Genomic DNA, 24,448 nt, shown 5'->3' with positions numbered 1-24,448 from the left:
TAAGAGGAGAAAGTAAACCATGATACAAAGGAAACCGCACTGTTTAGTAAGTGATGGCAGCTTGGTGTTTTCGCCTGCCCGCCAACCATAAGGTTGGATGGGCAGCTTAAATTTGAATTTAATGACTTTTTAATGGCCTTAATAGGCCTTTTAATTGTCAGTGGGAGCACTGCCGCGGGTGCGCCAAACAAAATATCGTGGGTCTACGTACTGCCATTGGGACACTCGCCTGACGTCATCGCACGTCATTTTACGCTCGGCCAGGTCAGGCACATGCACGCCCGCCGAGCTCAATATTCTGCCCCTAATCTACCTATCGGGATTGTTATGGACAAGAGGGTGTTAAATATAAAACAACCTTGACTTCTCCTCTCGCTATCTGTCCTTAAACAGAAAAGGTGTTTTTGATTTTTGATTCCCCCCTTCATAAATGGTGGCATATTTTCCCCAACCCCTCAGTTTTGGAGTGATCCAATCCTCTATTAATAACCCCACAACAAAATTGATATAGGGTAAAATCAGAGGGATAGTTTATTTTACACACACTCAAAATATGGGGAGGGGGTGTCACTACGTAACCCCAATATATTCACACAATGAAAGAGGGATAAGGGAAACAAAAAGGTACAGGATAAAGACCAGAGTCCAGTAAGTCACTGTAAAAGGAAGGTTCTTTTAGTTGGTTTGTCTGGCAGCAATCCTGGTCTTTTCCCGTGAGCTCAGTTGAAGTCTGAGGCAGGTGAAGATGCAGCAAAAGCGTTCTTGCATTCTGGGAATTAGTTCACTTTATAGGCAAAATGCAGGATTCTTTCTGGAGACCAGGCTTTGAGAGAGTCGGAGGTCACAGGCAGGCTGCTACAGCCTGGAGGCCTGTTATCTCTTCTGAGGTTAATCAGCAACTGAAGATAGAAGTTGTATAATTAAAACAACTCAAACAGTTCAAGTCTCAGTCATGTGACAGGGTTGAGCCATTTAGCTAACAAGGCCCCCTTGTTACAATCCATTGCATTTTGAACCATTAGCACAATGTTGGAGACGAGGAGTCACAAATAGCTCTGCCTTTGTCCAGAGCTGGCTGGTGCAGAAATCTCGTCTACTAGTTCCTTGTGTTGACTTTGCTGGAATGTTCAATACAATACAACACAAGTCACATTCTAGGAAGTTGATGAGTTCACCTTTGTCTATTGGAACTGCTCAGAATTGTCCAGAACTGCCAGCATGCGATTAGCTGCGGCCATTTTATCAGCCCAGCAATTGTCCATTTAAATAAAAAAATTAAACAAGAGAATATGGAAGAGAAAAAAAATTCTATTAGATTTTTTGTTTCTTCATGCCTTCTCGTCGTGACAGGATATTGAAATGGTTGGGTGCAATTCTGCTTTAACATCCCATTCAATTTTAACCTTGATAGTGAGTAATATCAGGCAGGGTGTAAAATCGACTTCCCCCCAGTCCTATGGGTTTCCTCCTGGGCAAGTAAGACTAAAATTATCCCCACTCAAAGTAATTTTCCTTTTGGTTCATGTCACAGAAATTATATGAATTGAATTTTGGAACAGCAGCCAAAGGCTAAATTCCTTTCAGTTGCAAAATGCTTAAAGGTGCAAAATTTCCTCCTTTACTGTTACAGGGGTTTACAATAGGGTAAAGGGCTTCAGTAAACTTGTGATAAAAGGGAACCAGAAGTGCCATTTTCTGAGCATCATAAAATGCTAGCACTCCTCCAGTGTAATTCAAATAAACGCCAACTCGTTCAAGTTTTCCCCTGGCAGTAACTTTCTGGGGTATGTTATTGTGCCAAGCAGTATACTGCTCACAGCTGCACTCTAGAGACCATGACACATTGTTCCTGCCCAACCAACATTTGCCTTTCCTAGGTATGGATGAATAAGCAGCCCCAATCTCCCAGTCAGACTTGCTCTTCACCACTACCTCCCAGTAATGATTGCCAAATGTAAACCCTTGAGAACCAAGCACATATAAAGTGTCATCAAATCGTTTGGGGCTGTATGGAGCCTTTATAATTGCATCAGTGTAGCGTACGATTGTTCGGTCTTCTGAAAGGATAAGGTTTTCATTTGCAGTTACAGGATCAAAAGTAATAGTCGTCGCATCTGTATTGTTTAAAAAAAAAGCCTGTTAAAACAAACATACTTAACATTATATTGCATTATGTTCTAAATGTAATGTTTTAATTCTTGTTCATCAATAACAGAATGCTAGGTCAGGTAGTGCGATGGGGCAGAGCAGTTCTCTCAGCACATTCTGATACAAGAAGTTGAATATAATAAAACATCCCAAAGTGCTTCACAGAGACAATAATAACAGGACACCAAGCAATAGTGGGAGAAGATTTAGAATCATAGAAAGTTTACAGCACAGAAAGAGGCCACTTGGCCCATTGTGTCTGCGCCAGCTGAAAAACCAGCCACCCAGCCTAATCCCAATTTCCAGCATTTGGTCTGTAGCCCTGCCGTTTACAGCACTTCAAGTGCATATCCAGTCACCTTTTAAATGAGTTGAGGGTTTCTGCCTTTCAGGCAATAAGTTCCAGACCCCCAAACCTATGGGTGAGAAAATGTATCCTCATCTCCCCCCTAACATTTTTACCAATCACTTTAAATCTATGGCCCCTAGTCACTGACCTCCCTGCTAAAGTAAATAGGGCCTTCCAATCCATTCTGTCCAGGCCCCTCACAATTTTGTACATCTCAGCCTTCTCTGCCCTAAAGAGAACAACCTCACCCTATCCAATCTTTCGTCATAGCTGCAATTTTCCAGTACTGGCAACATTCTTGTAAATCTCCTCTATACCCTCTGTAGTGCAATTACATCTTTTCTGTAATGAGCTGACCAAAATTGCACACAGTACTCAAGGTGTGGTCTAACCTTTTTTTTAATTTGTGTATGGGAGTGGGCTTAGCTGGCTAGGCCAGCATTTATTGCCCATCCCTCATTGCCCTTGAGAAGGTGGTGGTGAATTATTTTTTATGTTTAATGTTTTATAACGTTCCAGCATAACTTCCATGCTCCTACATTCTATGCCTCAGCTAATAAGTGCAAGGATTCTATATGCCTTCTTAACCATCTTATCAACCTGTCCTACTACCTTCAGGGATCTGTGGGCATTTAGTCCAAGGTCTCTCAGTGGGAGAGACTGGGAGAGTGGGACCAGGAGAGTGGGACTCAGAGCCAGCACGAGTGGAGCGGCTGCCTCGGTAAGTAGAATCTGGTGGATATTTCTGCTGCCCAATCTTTAAAGTAAAAATTGGTCTTTAGTTAAAATTAAGTAGTGTTTGAAGTATATGAAGTAAGGCCCCTAGTATGTATCGAATATTCCTTAAACTAGAGGAAGTAAAAGTAAAGGGAGTAATTTAAGGGTAAGTCATGGCAGGGCAGCCCGGCCAAGTGGAATGCTCCTCCTGTGCAATGTGGGAAGTCAGGGACACTTCCAATGTGCAGGGCGACCACATGTGCAGCAAGTGTCTCCAGCTGCGGCTACTTGAAATCCGCAATTCAGAGCTGGAGCTGTGCTGGTGTAGCTGTGGAGCATCCGCAAGGCTGAGATCTTCATGGATAGCATGTACAGTAAACTGGTCACACCACAGGTAAGATTGCACAAGCAGAAAATCAGAAAATGAACGGGTGATTGCCAGACAGAGCAAAAGTACTAGGCAGGTAGCACAGGAGTCCCCTGGGTCTATCTCCCTCTTCTGTTTTGGATACTGCTGGGGGAGATTGTTTCTCAGGCGAATGCAGCAAGGACCAAGTCCATGTCACCACAAGTGGCTCAGCTACATGAGGGTTGCCGGGGGGGGGGGGGGGCGGGGGGAAGAGAGGGAGAGCAATAGTGATAAGGGATTCTATTGTAATGGGAACACATAAATGTTTCTGCAGTCACAGATATGGCACCAGGATGGTATGTTGCCCCCACTGATGCCAGGATCAAGATGTCACTGAGCAGCTGCAGGACATTCTGAAGAGGGAAGGTGACCAGCCAGAGGTCGTGGTCCATATCGATACCAACGACATAGGTAAAAAGAGGGATGAGGTCCTGAAAGCAGAATATAGGGAGCTAGGAAATAAATTAAAAACAGGATCTCAAAGGTAGTAATGTCAGGATTACTCCCAGTGTCATATGCTAGTGATCAGGAATAGGAGAATAGACCAGATGAATGGGTGGCTGGACAGACAGTGTAGGAGGGAGGATTTAGATTCCTTGAGGCATTGGGACCAATTCTGGGGAAGCTGGGACCTGTACAAGCTGGTCAGGTTGCACCCCAGCAGGACCGGGACCAATACCCTCACAGGGATACTCACTAGTACTGTGGGGGAAGAGTTTAAACTAGAGGGCAGGGCGATGGGAATCTGAGTGAAGAGATACAGAAGAGGGAAACAAAGATTGAAATGAAAGACAGAAAAGTAGAAAGCAAAAGCGGAAGGCAGAGAAAAGAAGGGTTAGCAGCAAATAGGGCCATTGTACAAAAAAAAGATGTGTAGAAATGTTAAAAAAACAAGTCTAGAGGCACTGTTTCTGAATGCATGGAGCACTTATAATGAGGTAGATGAATTAACTGTGCAAATAGATGTTAATGGGTATGATATGATTGCGATTACGGAGATGTGCCTGCACAATGACCAAGGCTGGGAACTGAATATTTTGGAAGGACAGGCAAAAAGGAAAAGGAGGCGGGGTGGCGTTGTTAATTAAGGATGAAACCAGTGGAATAGTGAGAGAGAATATTGGCTCAGAAAATCAAGAATCATTCTGGGTGGAGCTAAGAAGCAACAAGGGGTGGAAAACATTAGTAGGAGTTGTCGATAGGCCTCCAAAAAGCAGTGGTAAGGTAGGGGACGATTAAGTGGGAAATTAGAGATGCATGTAATAAAGGCGCAACAGTAATCATGGGTGACTTTAGTCTACATATAGACTGAGCAAACCAAATTAGCAGTAACAATATATGAATCCTTCGAATGTGTACAGATTTTTTTTTTAGACAAGTACATCGAGGAATCAACCAGGGAACAGGTTATCCTAGATTTGGTATTTTGCAACGAGAACAGGTTAATTAATAATCTTGTTGTGCAGGGTCCTTCAGGAAAGAGTGACCATAACATGATAGAATTATTCATTAGGAAAGTGAAGTAGTCCAATCCGAAATAGGGTCCTAAATCTAAACAAAGGAAACTACGAAGGTCTGAGAGGTGAGTTGGCTACAATAGATTGGGGAACTTCATTAAAAGGCATGATGCTGGATAGGCATTGGCTAATATTTAAGGAACAAATGCATGCACTGCAACAGCCATGCATTCCTTCCTGGTGCAAAAACACAACAGGAAAAGCAGCCCAACCATGACTAACAAAATAAATTAAGGATAGTATTAGATCCAAAGAGGAGTCATATAAAGTTGCTAGAAAAAGTAGCAAGCCTGACAATTGGGAGCAGTTTAGAATTCAGCAAAGGAGGGCCAAGAGATTGATTAAGAGGGGAAAAATAGAATATGAGAATAAACTTACAAGGAACATAAAGTTCCTTCTATAAGTATATATAGCCTAAAATGGGAGAATTTATAATGGAGAACAAGGAAGCAACAGAGCAATTAAACATCTACTTTAGTTTTGTCTTCACAGAGGAAGACACAAATAATTTCCCAAAAATCCTAGGGAACTAAGAGTTTAGTGAGAAGGAGGAATCAAAGGAAATTAGTATTATTAAAAAAATAGTGCTGAAGAAATTAATGGGACTGAAAGCCGATAAATCCCCAGGGCCTGATAATCTACATTGCAGGGTACTAAAGGAGGTGGCCATGGAAATAACAGATGCATTGGTTGTCATCTTCCAAAATTCGATAGGTTCTGGAACAGTCCCGGCAGATTGAAGGGAGGCAAATGTAACCCCACTATTTAAAAAAGGAGGGAGAAAGCAAACAGGAAATTACAGACCAGTTAGCCTAACATCAGCAGGAGGGAAAATGCTGGAGTCTATTATAAAGGATGTGATAACAGGACACTGAGAAAATATCAATGGGATTAGACAAAGTCAACTTGGAATTCTGAAATGGAAATCATATTTGACAAACCTACTGGAGTTTTTTGAGGATGTAATAAGCAGAATAGATAAGGGAGAAACAGTGGATGTAATTTTCAGAAAGCTTTCGATAAAGTCCCATATAAGACATTAGTGTGCAAAATTAAAGCACATGGGATTGGAGGTAATATATTGGCATGGATTGAGAATTGGTTAACAGACAGGAAACAGGGAGTAGGAATAAATGGGTCTTTTTCAGAGTGACAGGCGGTGACTAATGGGTAGCACAGGGATCAGTGCTTGGGTCCCAGCTATTTACAATATATATCAATGATTTGGATGAGGGAACCAAGTGTAATATTTCCAAGTTTGCTGGCGACACAAAACTTGGTGGGGATGTGAGGGGTGAGGAGGGTGTTAAGAGGCTTCAAGGTGATTTAGACAGGTTGAGTGAGTGGGCAAATACATGGCAGATGCAGTATAATGTGGATAAGTGTAAAGCTATCCACTTTGGTAGGAAAAACAGAATGGTAGAGTATTATTTAAATGGCGATAGATTGGGAAATGTTGATGTACAAAGGGACCTGGGTGTCCTTGTACACCAATCACTGAAAGCAAGCATGCAGGTGCAGCAAGCAGTTAAGAAGGCAAATGGTATGTTGGCCTTCATTGTGAAAAGACTTGAGTACAGGAGCAAGGATGTCTTACTACTGTTGTACAGAGCCTTGGTGAGACCACACCTGGAGTATTGTGTGCAGTTTTGGTCTCCTTACCTAAGAAAGGATATACTTGCCATAGAGCGTGTGCAGAGAAGGTTCACCAGACTGATTCCTGTGATGGCAGGATTGTCGTATGAGGAGAGATTAGGTTGGCTAGGCCTGTATTCACTGAAATTTAGAAGATTGAGAGGGGATCTCATTGAAAAGTATAAAATTCTGACAGGGCTGGATAGACTGGATGCGGGGTGATGTTTCCTCTGGCTGGGGTGTCCAGAACAAGGGGTTACAATCTCATGATACAGGGTAGGCCATTTAGGCCTGAGATGAGGAGAAACTTTTTCACTCAATAGGCAGAGAACCTATGGAATTCTGTACCACTGAAGGCTATGGAGGCCAAGTTACTGAATATATTTAAGAAGAAAATAGATAGATTTCTTGACTCTAAAGGAGTCAATGGATATGGAGAGTAAGCGGGAATTTGGCGCTGAGATAGGGGATCAGCCCTGATCATTTTGAGTGGCAGAGCAGGTTCAAAGGGCCGAATTACCTACTCCTGCTCCTATGTTTCTGCTACTCCTCTCGGTCTCCTCCCATTTATTGTGTCATCCTTTGCCTTGTTTGACCTCCACAAATACATCCCCAAATATATCACCTCACACTTCTCTGGGTTGAATTCCATTTGTCACTTTTCTGCCCACCTGACCAGTCCATTGATATCTTCCTGCAGTCCACAGCAATCCTCCTCGCTATCTACCGTGCGGCCAATTTTAATGTCGTCTGCAAATTTCTTGACCCTTCCCCCTTTATTTATGTCCAAATCATTAATATATATCACAAAAAGCAGGGGACCTAATACTGAGCCCTGCAGAACCCCACTCCTAACAGCCTTCCCGTCACAAGTACATCCATCAACAATTACCCTTTGTTTACTGCCACTGAGATAATCTTGTGTCCAGCTTGCTGCATTCCCCTGGATCTCATGGGATTTTATTTTTATTAACCAGTCTGCCATGTGGGCCCTTGTCAAAAGCCTTGCTAAAATCCATGCAAGACCATATCACCTGCCACTACCCTCATCAATCATCCTTTTTACTTCCTCAAAAAATTCAATCAAATTAGTCAAGACCTGACCTTCCCTTAAAAAATCCATGCTGACTGTCCTTGATTAATCCATATCTTTCTAACCATGCCAGTGGGTGGTGTACGAAGGCAAAATCGAAAATTAGACTCTAAGGTTGAAGGAGACGAGAGATGTAGATTTAAGGGATAGAGCTACAAAGTGTGATATTAAGACTGACTGGAGGCCTTTCAGCTGGGATACTTGCTTCACAGGAACTAAGTGTAAGAGAGGGGTATGTGTATTGGGGAGTGAGAAATGGGGATTTTGGGGGGGTCATAATTGCACAGGGAGTGGGGGTTCCTATTGTGGTGGAGGTTGTCCAGATCATGAGAGCATATTAAATGCGAATGGGTGGATTCCCACAGTGCCCTGGGGAGTCCCGATACAGGGATCCAATGGTACTTGGGACGGGGAGCAGATGGCTGTATGGGCGGGGTGCAGAAAGATTACTGGGGCCAAGGGGTTTACTGGGGAGCTTGTTGGACCAGGCTCGAGGGACCAAGTGGCCTACTCCTCCTCCTAATTTGTAAGTTCATATGAAACAGTCCAACCTGCCACTTCTGCTGTATCCCATGAGATCTCACTTCCCTGCCAAGTCTGCCATGTGGGACCTTAACAAATGACTTACTGAAATCCATGTAGACAACATCCATGGCACTACCCTCATCAATCCCCCTTGTTACTTCCTCAAAAAATTCTATTAAATTAATAAGACCCGATCTTCCCCTAACAAAACCATGCTGACTATCCCTGATCAATCCGTACCTTTCTGAGTGACAGTTTATCCTGTCTTTCAGAATTGTTTCCAATATTTTGCCCACCACCGAAGTCAGACTGACCGGCCTATAATTTTCTGGTCTATCCCTTGTACCCTTTTTAAATAATGGTACAATATTCACAGACCTCTAATCCTCTGGGACCTCGCCTGTAGCTAGTGAGGATTGGAGAATGATCCTCAGAGCTTCCACTATTTACTCCCTAGCTTCCTTCAACAGCCTGGGATACAATCCATCTTGCTGATTTATCCACCTTCAAGGATGCCAGTCCCTCCAGTACTTCCTCTTTGACTATGCTTATTGTATCTAATATTTCACACTCCTAGAACTCCTAGGTCTGCATCATCCCTCTCCTTAGTGAAAAGGGAGACAAAGTACACATCGAGAACCCTGCCCACATCTTCTGCATCAACCCACAAGTTACCATGCACACGTCTAATAGACCCTGCCTTTTACATAGTTATTCTCTTGCCCTTAATGTACTGGTAAAACACCTTAGGATTTTCTTTGATTTTACCTGCCAATATTTTTTCGTATCCTCTCTTTGCTTTCCTAATTTCCATTTTTACTTCATCCCTGTACTTTCTCTGCTCCCCTAGGATTTCTACGGTATTGTCTTTTGTGATTGTCATAAGCTTTCTTTTTCTGCTTTATCTTGGCCTGTATGCTTCTGGATAACCAGAGCGCTCTTCATTTGGCAGTAGCACCCTTTTACTTTGTGGAGACATGTCTATTCTGTGCCTGTAAAATCTCGCCTTTGAATGCCTCACACTGATATGACACAGTTTTTCCTTCTAATATCTGTATCCAGTCCACTCTTGCCAGCTCACCTGTCAACTTTGTAAAATGTGTCTTCCCCCAACTTAGAACTTACACTCCTGTTCTATCCTTGTCCTTTTCCATGATGATGCTAAATCTAACTGTATTTTGGTCACTATCTCTAAAATGGTCCCCCATTGCTACTTCATCCACTTGCCCAGATTCATTTCCTAAGACTAAATCTAGAATTGCACCCCCTCTCTTGTTACGTGCTGGCTGAAAAAGTTCTCTCCAATGCAGTTCAAGAATTTTGCGCCCTTCACACTGCTCGTATCCCAATTGATATTAGGGTAGCTGAAATCCCCAACAATTACTGCTCTATTGTTTTTACACTACAAAATCTGTCTACATATTTGCTCTACTAACTCCCTTCCACTATTTTGGGGTCTATAGTACACTCCTAGCAGTGTGGCTGCCCCTTTTATTTCTGAGCTCAATCCATATGGCCTCATTTGATGCTTCATTTGGTATACTATCTCTCCTTACAGCTATAATTGATTCTTTAACCAATAATGTTACACCCCAAACTTTTTTATCCCCCTCCCTAACCTGCCTGAAAATTATATATCCAGGGATGTTGAGCTGCCATTTTGCCCCTCCTTAAGCCAAGTTTCCATTATAGCTATGATATCATGCTGCCATGTGTCTATCTGTGATCTCAGCTCATCAGCTTTATTTATTCTGCTCCTTGCATTTTTTTTTATTCATTCATGGGATGTGGGCTTCGCTGGCTGGGCCAGCATTTATTGCCCATCCTTGAGAAGGTGGTGGTGAAGTGTTTTCTAGAACCACTGCAATCCATGTGATGAAGGTACACCCACAGAGCTGTTAGGAAGGGAGTTCCAGGATTTTGACCCAGTGACAGTGAAGGAACGGCGATATATTTCCAAGTCAAGATGGTGAGTGACTTGGAGGGGAACTTCCAGGTGGTGTTCCCATCTATCTGCTGCCCTTGTCTTTTATATGCTTTTATAACATATATGCCTTTTAACACTGCCAAATTCCTGTGCAGTATACTTTTTGCAAATTCCTGTGCTGCTTCTGCATTTCAGAGTCACTCACTAATTCTCCACCTCCCGTTCCCTGCTCTGAATTTGCCCTCAGGTTCCCATCTCCCTGCCAATCTAGCTTAAACCACCCTCAACAGCCCTAGCAAATCTTCCTGCAAGGATATTCGTCCCTGTCCTGTTCAGGTGTAGACCATCCAGCTTGTACAGATCCTAACTTCCCCAGTACCGGCCCCTCAAAAATCTGATGCCCTCCCTCCGACACCAGCTTTCCAGCCACGTGTTTAATCGTTTAATTCTCCTATTTCTATACTCACTTGCAAGTGGGACTGGGACTAATCCTAAGATTACTGCTTTAGGGGTCCTGCTTTTCAAACTCCTTCCTAACTCTCTAAAGTCTGCTTTCAGAGCATCATCCCCTTTCCTACCTAAGTCATTGGTACCAATGTGGGCCATGACCTCTGGCTGATCACCTTCCCCCAGAAGAATGTCCTGCAGCCACTTTGTGACAGCCTTGACCCTGGCATCAGGGAGGCAACATACAGTCCTGGAGTCACGATTGCCAGGTTTACCCCTCCCAGACTGCTTTGCAATTCCTACTACAGTGGGATCAGATGGCCATATCCATGGAGACTTGGACTGTTTCTTGCTCTATACTTACCCTGGTATTTACAAGGATTTCTTAGAGCTTTTTATAGCAGGTGTAAAGCCTTCTGAACAGTGTCAGTCTAAGTCAAATCACTCCAGCATCCTGAGCAATGTTCATCCCCCACCCAGCAATATTCACACCCCCTGTCCCTCCTGGAAATGTTGACCTCACCACCGTGCCTCCGCCCCCACCCCCCCACCACACCACAGCAATGTTCAACTCACCTGCCCAACAATAATCACTTCCTCACCACCACCAACCCCCCCCCTCCCCCCAACCAGCTCATCACCCACCCCCTCCCCTGGACAGTGCTCACCCCCTATTCACTTTCCAGAATCCCTGGCTCCTGATCGGACAATGTCCGAACAGTCAGCATAGTCGGGGAGTGCGGCATTCAGCATTTCTGTGGAGTGAAGGAGGAGGGTGGACACTGTTGGGGGCAGTGAGGGAGGAGGTGAACACTGTCAGTGGGGTGAGGCAGGGGAGTGAACACTACCAGGGGTTGAGGGAGGGGAATGAACACTATCAGGCGATGAGGGAGGGGAGTGAACACTTAGGGGGTGAGGGAAGTGGGTGAACACTGCCAGGGGGTGAGGGAGGGGGGGGGTGAACATTGTCAGGGGTTGGGGAGGTGCTAACGCCGTGGGCAGAATCGTTCGGTCCCGTCAGCAGGGGGCATCATGGCAGGCGGTGGGAGAAAATTCAGCGTGAGGGGCAGAAATCAGTTTCACGCTGGCATGTAATCACAGTGGGATCATTTGTTGGTGTCTGCCATGTCGGAACGCAAATCCCGCTGGGGGCCTGTGTGAACACGATTTGCATCTCGCTAATGGGATGCAAAGTAAGACCCGATCGGAATTGTCCCCCAGTGACCGATTTACCATTATGCCAGCAGGAAAACATGCCGTCCCAGAACATGTCTGGACAAGTGTGACATGCAGAAGTCGGGACTAACCGTTAGGGCCTTGCTCAGATTGTGGACATCCGAGGAGCAGAAGATGCTGGAGCCCTACAGCTAGCGGACCCTGGAGGAACATGTGCATCACATTCTGGGTGGATCCTCATGCACATGGGTCCGCCATGAAGCAGCTCTCGGAAGGTGGCAGGCTTCTGTTGATGCTCCAGGCCTGCCTCAGAATATCACAGTCTTAGCCATGAGCTCGCACCATCTTCCATGGTCTCTGTTGATGCTTTTGGTCTGCTTCAACATGGCCTTGGCCGTGGGCTGCTACGGATCATCAGCGAAGGGGAGTTAGAGGAAGGTCTAGGTGCGAGTGGGAAAGGAAGGTGTACCGGTGGGTGAGGGGGGGGAGGTTGCGGTGGGGAGGTGAGTGAGTTTGTCAGGACAGTGAGGTTGGGAGGGGGATCGAAAGTGTTGGGAGGAGGAGGGAGTACATGGGGGGGCAGGGTGTTACAGGGGAGAATGCAGAAAGTGGGGAGGTAGGTGTAAGGGGGGAGGAAGGCGTAAGGGAAAGAGTTCAGAGGAGGAAAGATATCCAGGGGAGGAGGGAGGGAGTTCAGAGAGGGGAAGGTGTCCAGGGTAGGAGAGAGTTCAGAGAGGGGAAGGTTTCTGGGGGAGGAGGGAGCTCAAAGAGGGAAAGGTGTCCAGGTGGAGGAGGGTGTAAATGTGAAGGAGGGAGGAGGGGGGAGATGTCCAGGTGAATGTGGAAGGGAGGACTCTGTGGAGTCAATGGCTGCCTCCTATGGAGTGAGCTGAGGGTGGGCATGCTAGGAGGGAATGGTGAGTATGAGAGGGGCCAGAGGGAGCTGATAAGGTGGGAGGGTGAGGGTTTGTTAGTAACAGTTGAAGAGACAGCAAGGGTGGTTGGTGGGGACACGGAGGCAGACATGGACCTTGGGGGTGGGAAGGAGGAGGTCAGGGAGCTCAATGTGATGGGCGAGGGGTTCTCAGGGAGGTAGCGAACATGCACGTTCACCTGGGTATCCTGGAATGACAATGGTTGGGGTTGGTGGGGAGGTGGAAGGTGATGCCAGAGGCTGCACAGTGATGGGAGAAAGGACATAGGTGACTGGGGGAGGGGAAAGGACCAGGTAGCTGATCAAAAACTTGATTATGACCATGGTTTTCAAATCGAAAGTGGGCGGAGCCTCGTGTTGGACGGGCACAGGTGCTGCATGGGAGTGTGATCAGTGGGTGGGCGGAGATGCAGGTCAGCTCAGATAGACAACTGAAAGAGAACCCCAGTAGGCAGCATTGAAAATGCTCAGGACAGTGAGATGAGTGTGATGGATGAAGGCTCTGTGTGTGTGGGAGAGTGCTTGCATGAGGCTCCGAAAGGCCCTGCCACACACACACTTCTCCCTCAAGAATCACTCATGGTTCAGTTGTGTGCAGCTGAACTGCCAATGGTGGGGTGTGGGGGAAGATGCGGGGAAGGGTTTGCGAAGCCTTTCAATGAAGCTGAAAGACACCATTACTCAGTGAAAGTGAATATATTTTCAGATTATAAAGTGACAAAATGTGTTCACCAGTACAACCACTTGTGATCAGAAGTTCTTAACTTCCTAGGCCTACCACTTCTTCCAGGTGCTGCCCTGACATCCGCAACAGGGGTGGAGACAGCCTGTGCAATGGTTGGCCCTGTTGCCTCTGATGACTTTGGTGTGCGTCCTCTGGAGAGTCTAGGCCTGGAGGGCCCATCTTGCTCCTCCCTCTGTGGTGGCAGAGGACGAGGTTGAGGGGGTCACAGGCAAAGGGGACTCGGAGGGAGAGGACAATATCTGAGATTCCTGAGTGGATGACCCAAGGGTGTCCAGCTGCCGCGCCTCCTCCCTTCGGGTGCCCGAGGGCCCCGGCTTGACTCCTTGAGGGGGAAGAGCATTTGGAAGACATCGAGGTGCCCCCTTACCCCCTCACATTGCCACTGTCAGAACTCACCCATGGCTACCATGATTGGAGTGCAGGTCTGTGCACATCCCTGCGTTCTGCTGGACCAAGGTCTCCATGGCATCTGCCATCCTCCCCATATAGACCTCTATTCGTGCACATGTGGGCACCGCTTCATCAGACAGCAGGTGGTTGCACCTCACCGACTAGCGTGCCACTCTGCTGAGGGCTTCCAACAGGTCTGCGTGATGTTTCTCCACCCTCTGCTGACTCTCCATGATGAGTTAGAAGGCCAAATCCAGAGGCCCATTATCTGACTTGGATCTCACAGATGCCTCTTCCCTGCAGTCCTCCGAGGCTGAACCTGCCTCCTCCTCGTGCTGCGGACACGTGTCAATGCGGTGACCACCAGATTGTGAACCCAAGCCTGCTATATCAAGGTGCGTATCTCTGCGCTGCTGGAGGGTATGGGTAAGCGCTGAGATGGGTTTTCCAGGCTGCTCATTTCCAGCTTTTCAACAGAGAAGGTGTCCTCTTGGCCAGAGGTGAGGACCTGGACGCAGCTGAGGGACTGACTGGCTGAGGGCATCGGTCACTTGGCAGAGCTCCCTGTGAACCAAATTAGAGATAATTAGTGCATGGCAGCAGAGTCAAAAGCAGGAGAGAGAGCACTCACAGTTGCTTTGAGAGGGGGATGATGTGGTGCATGATCATCACGTGGGTCTTCATCACCGACCTCACCATCGCCGCAGGCACAGTCCATGTCCTCACCAGTCAGCACGAAGACACACTCCTCAAAGTGAGGGAGGGGTCTAATAGGGGCTACTCCACTCCCAGTCTGGGACTCTCCCTGGTGTTGTGAGCCAGCTTGTCCTGCATGAAAACAGATGGAGAGTGTGAGAGCAGGACACAAGGCACTGAATGGAATGTTTGTGTGGTGAGTGGAGCCATGGACGGGATGAGCTCCAGACGATATGAGCCTGATGGAGATGTGAGGGTGTGTGTGAGAGTTAGTGGTGTTGTCCTTTGAGGTGTGAGATTCCTGTAGGTGTGTGATGGGTTTGCAATTTTGTGAGTTGAGAGTGATGAGGTGGTTGACTTACCCTGGTGGAACGGATGAGAGTATTCATCCTCTTCCTGCACTGGATGGCTGACTTCCTCAGTGCTCTGGTGGTACTGACCATCACTGCCACCACCTCCCAGGCCGGATTGGTGATTCTGGTGGACCTCCTGTGGCCAGAGCGAGGGTAGAGGACATCGTGGTCACCTTCCACTGCATCCAGCAGGCACCCCAGAGAGGCATCACTAAATGTGGGGGGCCACCATCTTCCTGGCTTTCGGGGCTACCTGTCCCCTGGAGCAGTCCTGGCCTGTATACATGAAGTAGGCATGCGCTCCAGTGTGTTTTAAATACAGCGCCCAGAGTGAGGGAGTGACGAGGTCATGATGTGGTGGGCAAACTCGAGCCCACCCACCAGCGACCCAGCGTGTTTCCCGTGAATGTTTTATTAATGAGGCAGGACACACGAAAACCTGCTGGCTTTCTTCACGCCAGCTACCACACTTCGTGCAAATCTGGGGCGATTCTGCCCTGTGGGTGGGAGGGAGTTAGCGCTGCCAGCATGGTCAGGCTATGCGGTTTCAGAGATTGACAGCTCCATTTAAAACAATGTAAGTCAATAAACTGAAGACAGACAATAAGGGGCATCTCTTCAGTTCATGACAAGAAAAGGGGGCTTGACTGCCCTGGAATAACGCTCGAGAATTTGCCTTCTGACTGGTTCCATCCCTGCATGCCTGCCGGAGCCGGCACTGGAAGGTGCAAAGGCTCCAGCATAAAATGATAAGTGGGCAGCTTAAACCACAGGCAGTGTCGGATGCTCCCCCTCCAGCACTGATCAGAAGATCTGGGCCAATTACTTTTAAACAAAATAATGTCTTTCTTTTAGGTCCTTTTAGGACCACCAACCCCATCAACCTCACTCCATCTGTTGGACCATAACACTCAACAAGAACAACAACAAGTTTTATTTACATGGTGTCTTTAAAATAGTAAAACCTCCCAAGGTGCTTCACAAGAGCATTACAAAACATAATATGACACCAAGACATATAAGAAGATATTAGGACAGATGACCAAAAGCTTAGTCAAAGAAGTAGGTTGTATGGAGTGTCTTAAAGGAGGAAAGTAAGATAAAGAGGCAGAGCGATGTAGGGAGAATATTCCAAAGCTTAGTTCTTAGACATCTGAAGATGTGACCTCCTATGGTGTTGGGATTAAAAACAGGGATAATCAAGAGGCTTGAATTAGAGGAGTGCATGTATCTTGGAGGGCAGTGGGGCTGAACGAGAAGACAGAGATAAGGAGGGCCATGGCCATGAAGGGATTTGAAAAAAGGATGAAAATTTTAAAATCAAGATGTGGCTTTACAGGGAGCCAACATAGTTCATGGAGCACAGGGGTATTAGGTGAATGGGGCTTGGTGCAAGTTAGGACATGGGCAGCAGAGTTTTGGATGACCTCAAGTTTACAGAGAGTAGAATGTGTAACGCCAGTCAGAGGCACATTAGAATCTCAAGTCTAGGGGTAATGAAGGCATGCATGAGGGCTCCAGCAGCAGATGAGCTGAGATAGGGGTGAAGCTGGGCGACGTTACGGAGGTGAAAATAGGCAATCTTAGTGATGACATGATTATGAAGTCAGAAGTTCATCTCAGACTCAAATGTGATACTAAGGTTACACTAGACTAGTTTAATCTTAGATGGTTGCTAGGGAGAGGAATGAAGCCAGTAGCCACTGAACAGCGTTTGGAGCAGGAACGAAAACAGTGGCTTCGGTCTACCCTATAATTAATTGGAGGAATTCTTTGTTCTTCCAGTACTGATTTCAGATAAGTAGCCTGAGAGTCGAGAGAGGTGGTGGTAAGGTAGAGTTGTGTATGGTCAACATACATGTAAAAACTAACACAGCATAAGAAACTCATAAATAAAATGTGTAAACATATTATTACTTTCAGTGGTAAAATTAACATTTAATTTCTTATTTAAATTATGTTACTGTAATCTTTTAAAATTGTCAAAATTGCCATATTGGAAAACAAAATGCTCAGACTCACATGCCAATAGAGCTTTCCTGACCGAGGTATCATTCTTGGACAAACTGTTGAAGAGCTTACTGATTGACTTAATCAAAGAAGAAAGCTTGGCATCGTCAACCACTGTATCATGGATAACCAGATTCTGCTTGTTTAGCAAGGAGTTAATGCTAAAACATAAAATAAGTCAATATGCTGGTTGTGTCATCAGAATATTACAACGTTGACCACAGAAACAAAAACATTTAAACCAAAAAACAGAAAAATTTAAAAGTATCTTAGGCTATTTAATGAGTTACTGAGGTCTTCTGAGGGCCCATTGTGTATAGCACAGTGTAATACAGTGGAGACAAACCCCTAACACTGAAGGCACCAATTGTATGCTGAGCTTGTTAACCAGTCAAAACTGAGGCTAAGCCTCAATACCTGAACAGTACTGCAGCTGCTTATTAGCCATATGAAACAGATGCTGGATAGTAGGCTGCAGTTAGTTATGTCAGGGCCTTTTCTTAAAGAGGCGCCTGCTTGGTACCTGTATGTAGTAGCAATAATTTGTATATTTCATTGCTTTTTTTTTGTTTTTTTCTCTGCTGAAGCCATTCCCCCTTCTTAAAGTTACATTTCTGCAATTCATCTGAGATGTTTGGAAGGAAACTGCATTGGTACAGAGTCTAAATAGCACCTATGGGTATTCCCCAGGCATCTCTCTCTCTCTCTCTATCAATCTAGAGGAGGAAAAGTGGTATCAGTGAGTACACAAGGCAGCTATCTTCACATCTTTGAGATCAAGAACAAGCCACTGGCACCAGGTTTACAGGACTAGGCAATCATATTTCCCCATTTCTGAGGAGATCTGTATATAGAAACAGAGAATCTGGAATAGAGCTGTCCAACCTCCTGTAGCCAGACTTTGAAACCTCTTCAAGGGCAAGGTCAATGGTTGACTGCTGCCATGGCATTTTTAAGTTACTGGACTGTTCCAAGCAATAATGGGACGTATCTGACTAATCTTTGAAATACGTATATCTTCTTCATGCACCTGACAGCGCGAGACCAGGGGTTTCATTATTTTCCCCATGGATTGGTTGCTTTGAAATGGAGGATAACTATTGGAGACCTTTCACAAAATCAGGGGCCAGACCTAAAGATGGCTACAATGAGACACATACAGATGCCAGGCTTTTGGAGAACAGACCATTGGGATGCTGAATCCAATGTACAGATGCCTCAGCGTATAAGGAGCTTTCCTGCAAAGCCTGAACAAGATATCACAAATTATTACAGCCTACTGTGTATTCCACATTATGGCCAATATTTTTGCCACAACAGTGAGGCTCTACATTGTGATGAAAACCCCAGAACTGGCCAAATTTTCTAAGTCCCACCCCCAAACCCGGCATTTTGCATCGTCATGGGGGCTGGACTGGAATTGGGCCAGGGTTCATTCATGCTCAATTCACAGATGCAGATGGCCATTTAAATCCACAGCTAACTCCACTGACTTCCGATTTTTGAACCCTAGTTGCATGAATTCTGGAGTGTGCATAGCAGACCAGGAAAGAGGAGCTCTGATGGTAGATTCTTTGGATCACCAGGGTACCCCCTTGGAGAGGTAAGGACCCCTTTGGATAGGGTCCCAGGATACCTTTGGCAGAAGTAAGGTACCCTTTGGAATTGTTAGAATTTAACATGATTATGCACTTTTTACACACAAACTGTCCAGCTGTCAAGGAAGTGTCCAGCTATCAAGGACTGACAAGGAGCTGTCCGGCTGTCCAGGAAGTGTCAAAGCTGCCAAGGAACTGACAAGGAACTGCCCAGCTTCAAGGAAGTGTCCAGCTGTCAAGGAACTGTCCAGCTGTCCAGGAAGTATCAACGCTGTCCAGGAGTGACCAAGGATACTAGGTAAGTTGACATGGAGGGGGTAAAGGCAAAGTATGATGTGTGGGGTCATGGATTGGCACAAGTTGGCAGTAAGTTGGCATAGTAGTATGAACAGCCATGGGGAGGTATGTAGGGGGTCATGGGTTGCCATAGGTTAGCATGGATGGGGCATAGGGAGTGTGAGGGGGGTGAGGGCTGGAGGGGTGTTTTGTTTTATTTATTTAAACACAATGCCAGAGCACAGAGGCAGGCCTTCTGCCCAGCCTGCCTCTGTAATTAGCAGCCTTCGCATTTGTTCTGGGGTCACCAACCCTGACTCCTATTTCAGCCCATCTGTACCGCCCCAGTGAACGAAAATTCAAGCTGCGTGCACACATTTTTAAAGGTTGGGTCCACAGAGCCAAGAAATATCCTGACTCGGCGCACCCAACCTGGGGATTAAAATCTGGCCCAATGTCTCTGTGAAGGGTAATTGACATGGATCATAGGGAAAAGGAATCTGCCTGAAACTGTGGCAGGAGAAGTCTCTCAAGTGGGAGCTAGAAGAGATTCTGCGCCCTAAGACCTGTAATCATACTAATCACTCCTCTGAGTCTTTTCTATTGTATCTATGTCCTTTTAAGATAGGATGACTCAAACTGCATGTCATGATCGAGAAATAACCTTACCATTGATCTGTATAATGTCAGTTAAGTTCTAGGCTCTGATCAAAGCTTACCTGCACTGGTAACTCTGTTTATGTCAGTAAAACTTATCCTGACTGACAATTTAATTCCTTTTTGGTAATCCCCAGCACCTGATTTGCTCAACTACAACTTCAGTTTTGTTGTGAAAGTTTCTGCTCCAGGTCGTGTTAAGGTTGTAATGTAAATCCAGTCATGGTTGATCTCACTCAACTGTGAAGTGATGTGAGACTTTCCACAGGGGGTGGTTTCTAACCACTTCAGTTTGATACCACATGGAGCTTGGTGTCAAACAAGGTTTAAAAATTACCCAAGGGAATCCTACTATTAATAATGGATTAGACAGTACAGATGCTCCTACCAGCACTGCCTAAACATTAAAAAATTTAACTGCTGGGATAGAGCTTAGCACATGTGTTTAACCATGCATATATAGAGCTCTCTCCTAGGCAGAAGAATTGGAGTTACAGTCAGACAGGAGCCAAACAACGTCTGAAGCCAGTAGCTGTAGTTGCGCAAGTATCTAGTTCATGTGTTTTAGAATGTGCCTTTTAATTTTAAAGTATAATTTGCAGTTTTAAGATTTAATGTTTTAACTGTAGAAAATGGGATAAATGCAACATAAGTAAACTGAAAGGTTATGACATTTCAAAGGTCAGAATAAAGGTAGAGTTATAAAATAGTGGGCAGCGTATTACAGGAGCAGGGGGGACAGATGGATCACCCACCGGAAAGTAAAGTCAGCGTGGAGCCGACCTGCTTCAAGTCAGCCTGCCCCACAGCCATACAATCCTGTGGAGGAACTGAATTTAGGCAGTGTGGGATTTCTGCCTCTCACCTAGCATATATGGATATAAGCTGTAGTGTTAACTTAATTGTATTTGCTTTGTTTAATTTGTTCTATATACAGGTAAGTTTGTGTTTTGTTTAAAAAAAAAGTGAAATCTTGTGACATAGTAATGTTGGTTAAAAAAAGGTGTTCAGATTTCTCGTTAAATGCTATTGGTCCCTAACAGGATCGTAACACAGCATAAATGCCTCAGTACTCACAAGTGCTCCCCACTGACCAGTTGCTTTCAGTACATGGTCAATCATCACTCCCAAAAACTTTTCCACCATCTACAATTGGGGATCTTGCTACCTTCCCTTTCCCTATACATTCACCAGTCTACCATAAAATAGAATCTTTCGGTTGCATTTCTGTTTCAAGTTGTCTTGGGTGGCCAACCAAGTCCTAGAAAGCATTACTCAGTTAAGCTGAGATACTGTATGATTTTCACTGGTAATAGATTTGACCTGTTCTGCAATTCTACTGGTTTATCTCAAAATAGGGCCCATATTGCCTTCATGTTGGCCTTTTTTAGGAGCATTTAGTGGCACGTGTTTCCTTGGAGACTCAACAGATTTTGTGTTTGTTGACCTAAACAGAGTCAGTGGATCATCAGTGGGTAATTGTATCCACAATTAGTTTATTGATTTGGCACAACTATACAATTTTAGCTTTATTTCTGTGCATTTGTTTTATTTTAAAAGTTAGTTTGGGTGAATCACCGCTCCTTGAAGCCACAGTGATGTCTCCATTAAGGGGATTTACCGGTTGCATCCTGATGTAATTTGTCTAGTCCCAGCAGCCATTCAAAAAAGATCCTTTCATTTCCTCATGTGGCATTGAGCACCACATGATTCCCTCTTTTGATTTTTCCTGATTTTACTGTTTTGATTGATTTTTCTTTTGCTAGTTTTGTTTTCACCTGAGCTAACCTGGAAAGACTAGTTTTGACAAGAGTCCGTATTTCATCTCTCCCAAACCATTCTCATCCAGCTTGTCACAACACATTCAGTATTTCATATGGAGAGGGTGTGGTTTATGATGTTGATTGAGTGGTTCCTAAGTTGATCATGACCCAAAGTGTGTGTTAATGTTGCAGTCCTGTCACAATGAAGTGCATGCTCTAGTTGTAAGTGAGAGCATTATTCTTAAGTGTGTGTATAATATATATATATATATATATGGAACCAGTTCCCAAATGTGTGGGGGAAGGAAAAGGTGTTTGTATTTTTGTTCTCTTGGTTTTGTGAATAAATCTGTTATGTTAAGGAAAGACTGGTTCTGGATTTCTCTTTTACTCGTGAATTAAAACAGAGTGCATTGTACTGATGGCATAACATTTGTCCTTTTGTGATTTATTTTGTTCAGCAGTTAAATTTGGATTTGAAGATTCCAAAATTCAAATCTTGAATTCAAATGCAATATGGGCCATAGTGCAACTGGGTTCAGAAGGGGATAACAGCCATCATATTGAATTGGTATTTTTAGGGAATAGCTTAAGTATTGAACAACTATTTATTGGTGGCAATCACAGCTTTTCTTCTTAAATTACAATATTAAAATTGTCTACAGCTTAAGTGAACTCTTCAACTAATTTCTCATTTTCTATGTATCAGTATATATGCATTATAGAGAAAAAGTACAGAACTTCAGTTGGATCTGTGGATGTTTTCTGGGAGGTAGTCATAGAGTGCACTGTATTGTGTTAATTAAAGTTAAGATTAGTAGCATGGAGTCTGCATGTGTGGTACAAACTATTCTATTTAAAATTATCTTTATCAGTTCTGTATGTGGCTCAAAATACCTCTTGGGCTATGTTTTCATTTGTAAAAATTTTTAGGCAGAGTACAAAATGGGAAATTAAAGAGGAAAGAATCATGAGTCAAGAACAGATCCAACCCACTTTTCCTTCTGCTTAAATCAAGGGAAGCAGGTGCCATTACAGCCATGCAACTCTCCCTTACTCCCAGTTTTTTTTTACCTTGCTCGCAATCAGATAATCATTCAAGCCCGGGTAGTATAGATAAAAATTTACCCCAATAGATTTCAATGAGATGAGTGTGTTACTTTGTAATTTTGGCTAACACTGAGGGGGAAAAGTTAACTGACACCTGGAGGATTCTCTGTTATTTTTCAAATTATATCATAGAGTCTTTAACTTCCACATGCACAGAAAGGAATATTGGCAACTCCAAAGCTGCAATATGCTGTCAGTGCTACATTGCAATGTCACATTAGATAATGAGCTAAAATCATAGCCCGAACTCTGAACCCACAATCCTCTGTCCTAGAGGTGAGAGCTCTACCAAGCAACTCTGCCAAGTTGCTACAAAATATGGAATAGTTCTAAGTAAATAGTGAAAAATAAGCACAGATGAACACTTTTTCAACATGTAAAATCATAAACAATCATGAATATTATACATATATTTTGATAAAGACCTATTGTGTAAAATAGAATATGCAGTTTGACCTACTTTGCAATTCAGTTTGGAAAATATACTTTGCATTTTCAAAATGGATGTCATTTATAGCCAAATGAATGTCCATTTTTAAAAAATCAACTGCAGCTCCAAATAGGAAGAGTGACACCTTTTATAGTTCGGCTACCAGAGAACATTCAGTGGAAAAATTTAGGATCCTGTAACCATACAAATATTTTGATTCTTTTTTTAATCAGCTCTTGATTTCATTCACTAATCATTAACTTCACTGTGCACTGCTGGTATCATCCTTATTTGCATCTTGGGAAATAACCTACATACAGCCAAAGTTTTCCTTCTATGAGATATAGAAAAATCAGGGCTGCATGCATGCTGTCTCCTGAAGACATTTCTGATGATTTAGGGTAAATGCCAGGAAAACAGAAGCAGAAAATTTGTGCCCTAGCCTCAACTCTGTGTCATGTCGAAACTCACCTCACATGATGTACCAGCTTGAGTCCTTCCTCAGTTGTAGAACCCTGGGATCCAAACCACACAGGATCTACTTTTCAAAGAAAAATGCCATTTGAAAGCCAATGCTTTTTGTTGTCACTGGATGTGCCAAGCACCTAGCAAAATTTGAGAACCAGTGTGGACCAGCCAATGTACTCTTGGATGATTGCACGCCATAACTATTGACCACCATGTGTGTCCATGGCAAGTCCAGGGCTTTCTGCACCAGAGCTCCAGTGAGTGTAGTCACAGTTGCCCCAAATCTAAATCAACGGAATGAAGGGACCAAATGTATAGTTGCTAAATTTACTGATGACAGAAAGATAAGTAGGAAAGTAAGATGTGAATAGGACATAAGGAGTCTGCAAAGGGACATAGGTTAAGTGAGTGGGCAAAAATTTGGCATTGGAGTATAATGTGGGAAAATGTGAACTTACCCACTTTGGCAGGAAGAACTGAAAAGCAGCAAATTATTTAAATGGAGATTGCAGGACTCTGAGGTACAGAGGGATCTGGGTGTACTGGTACATGTTCAGGAAAAGTTAGTATGCAGGTACAGCAAATGATTAGGAAGGCAAATTGAATGTTGTTGTTTATTGCAAGGGGAATTAAATATATAAGTTGGGATGTTTTGCTGCAGTTGTACAGGGCACCAGTGAGACCACATCTGTACAGTTTTGGTTTCCTTATTTAAGAAAGGATATAAATACATTAGAAGCAGTTCACAGAAGGTTCATTCGACTGATTCCTGGGATGGGAGGGTTATCTTAAGAGGAAAGGTTGGACAGGCTGGGCCTGTATCCACTGGAGTTTGGAAGATTGAGAGGTGATCTTATTGAAGTATGTAAGATCCTGAGGTAATTGACGGGGTGGATACTGAAAGGATGTTTCCCCTTGTGGGAGAGAGTAAAAATAGAGGACACGGTTTAAAATAAAGGGTCTCCTATTTAAAACTGAGAAGAATTTTTTTCTCTGAGGTTCATGAATTTTTGGAACGCTCTTCCATAGAGAGCAGTGAAGGCAGGATGAATGAATATTTTTAAGAAAGAGATAG

At 44.4% G+C, this 24,448-nt stretch overlaps 1 protein-coding gene across 1 annotated transcript in view; it reads right to left on the bottom strand.

The window, feature by feature from the left end:
* Positions 1 to 510: 510 nt before the first annotated feature.
* The window catches only part of LOC144683108 (E3 ubiquitin-protein ligase TRIM62-like), a 77,217-nt gene continuing 53,279 nt past the window's right edge, over positions 511 to 24,448 (bottom strand). The window contains exons 6-7 of the mRNA XM_078546125.1: positions 17,084 to 17,232; positions 511 to 2,114 (exon numbers count right to left, since the gene is read on the bottom strand). Coding sequence (XP_078402251.1) covers positions 1,570 to 2,114; positions 17,084 to 17,232 — 694 coding nt within the window. The 3' untranslated portion in view covers positions 511 to 1,569. The remainder of the gene's footprint in view (positions 2,115 to 17,083; positions 17,233 to 24,448) is intronic.

The sequence above is a fragment of the Cetorhinus maximus genome, chromosome 7 (assembly GCF_964194155.1).
Source record: "Cetorhinus maximus chromosome 7, sCetMax3.hap1.1, whole genome shotgun sequence".
NCBI classification, from domain to species: domain Eukaryota; kingdom Metazoa; phylum Chordata; class Chondrichthyes; order Lamniformes; family Cetorhinidae; genus Cetorhinus; species Cetorhinus maximus.
This window is presented reverse-complemented; position numbering and strand designations above follow the sequence as displayed.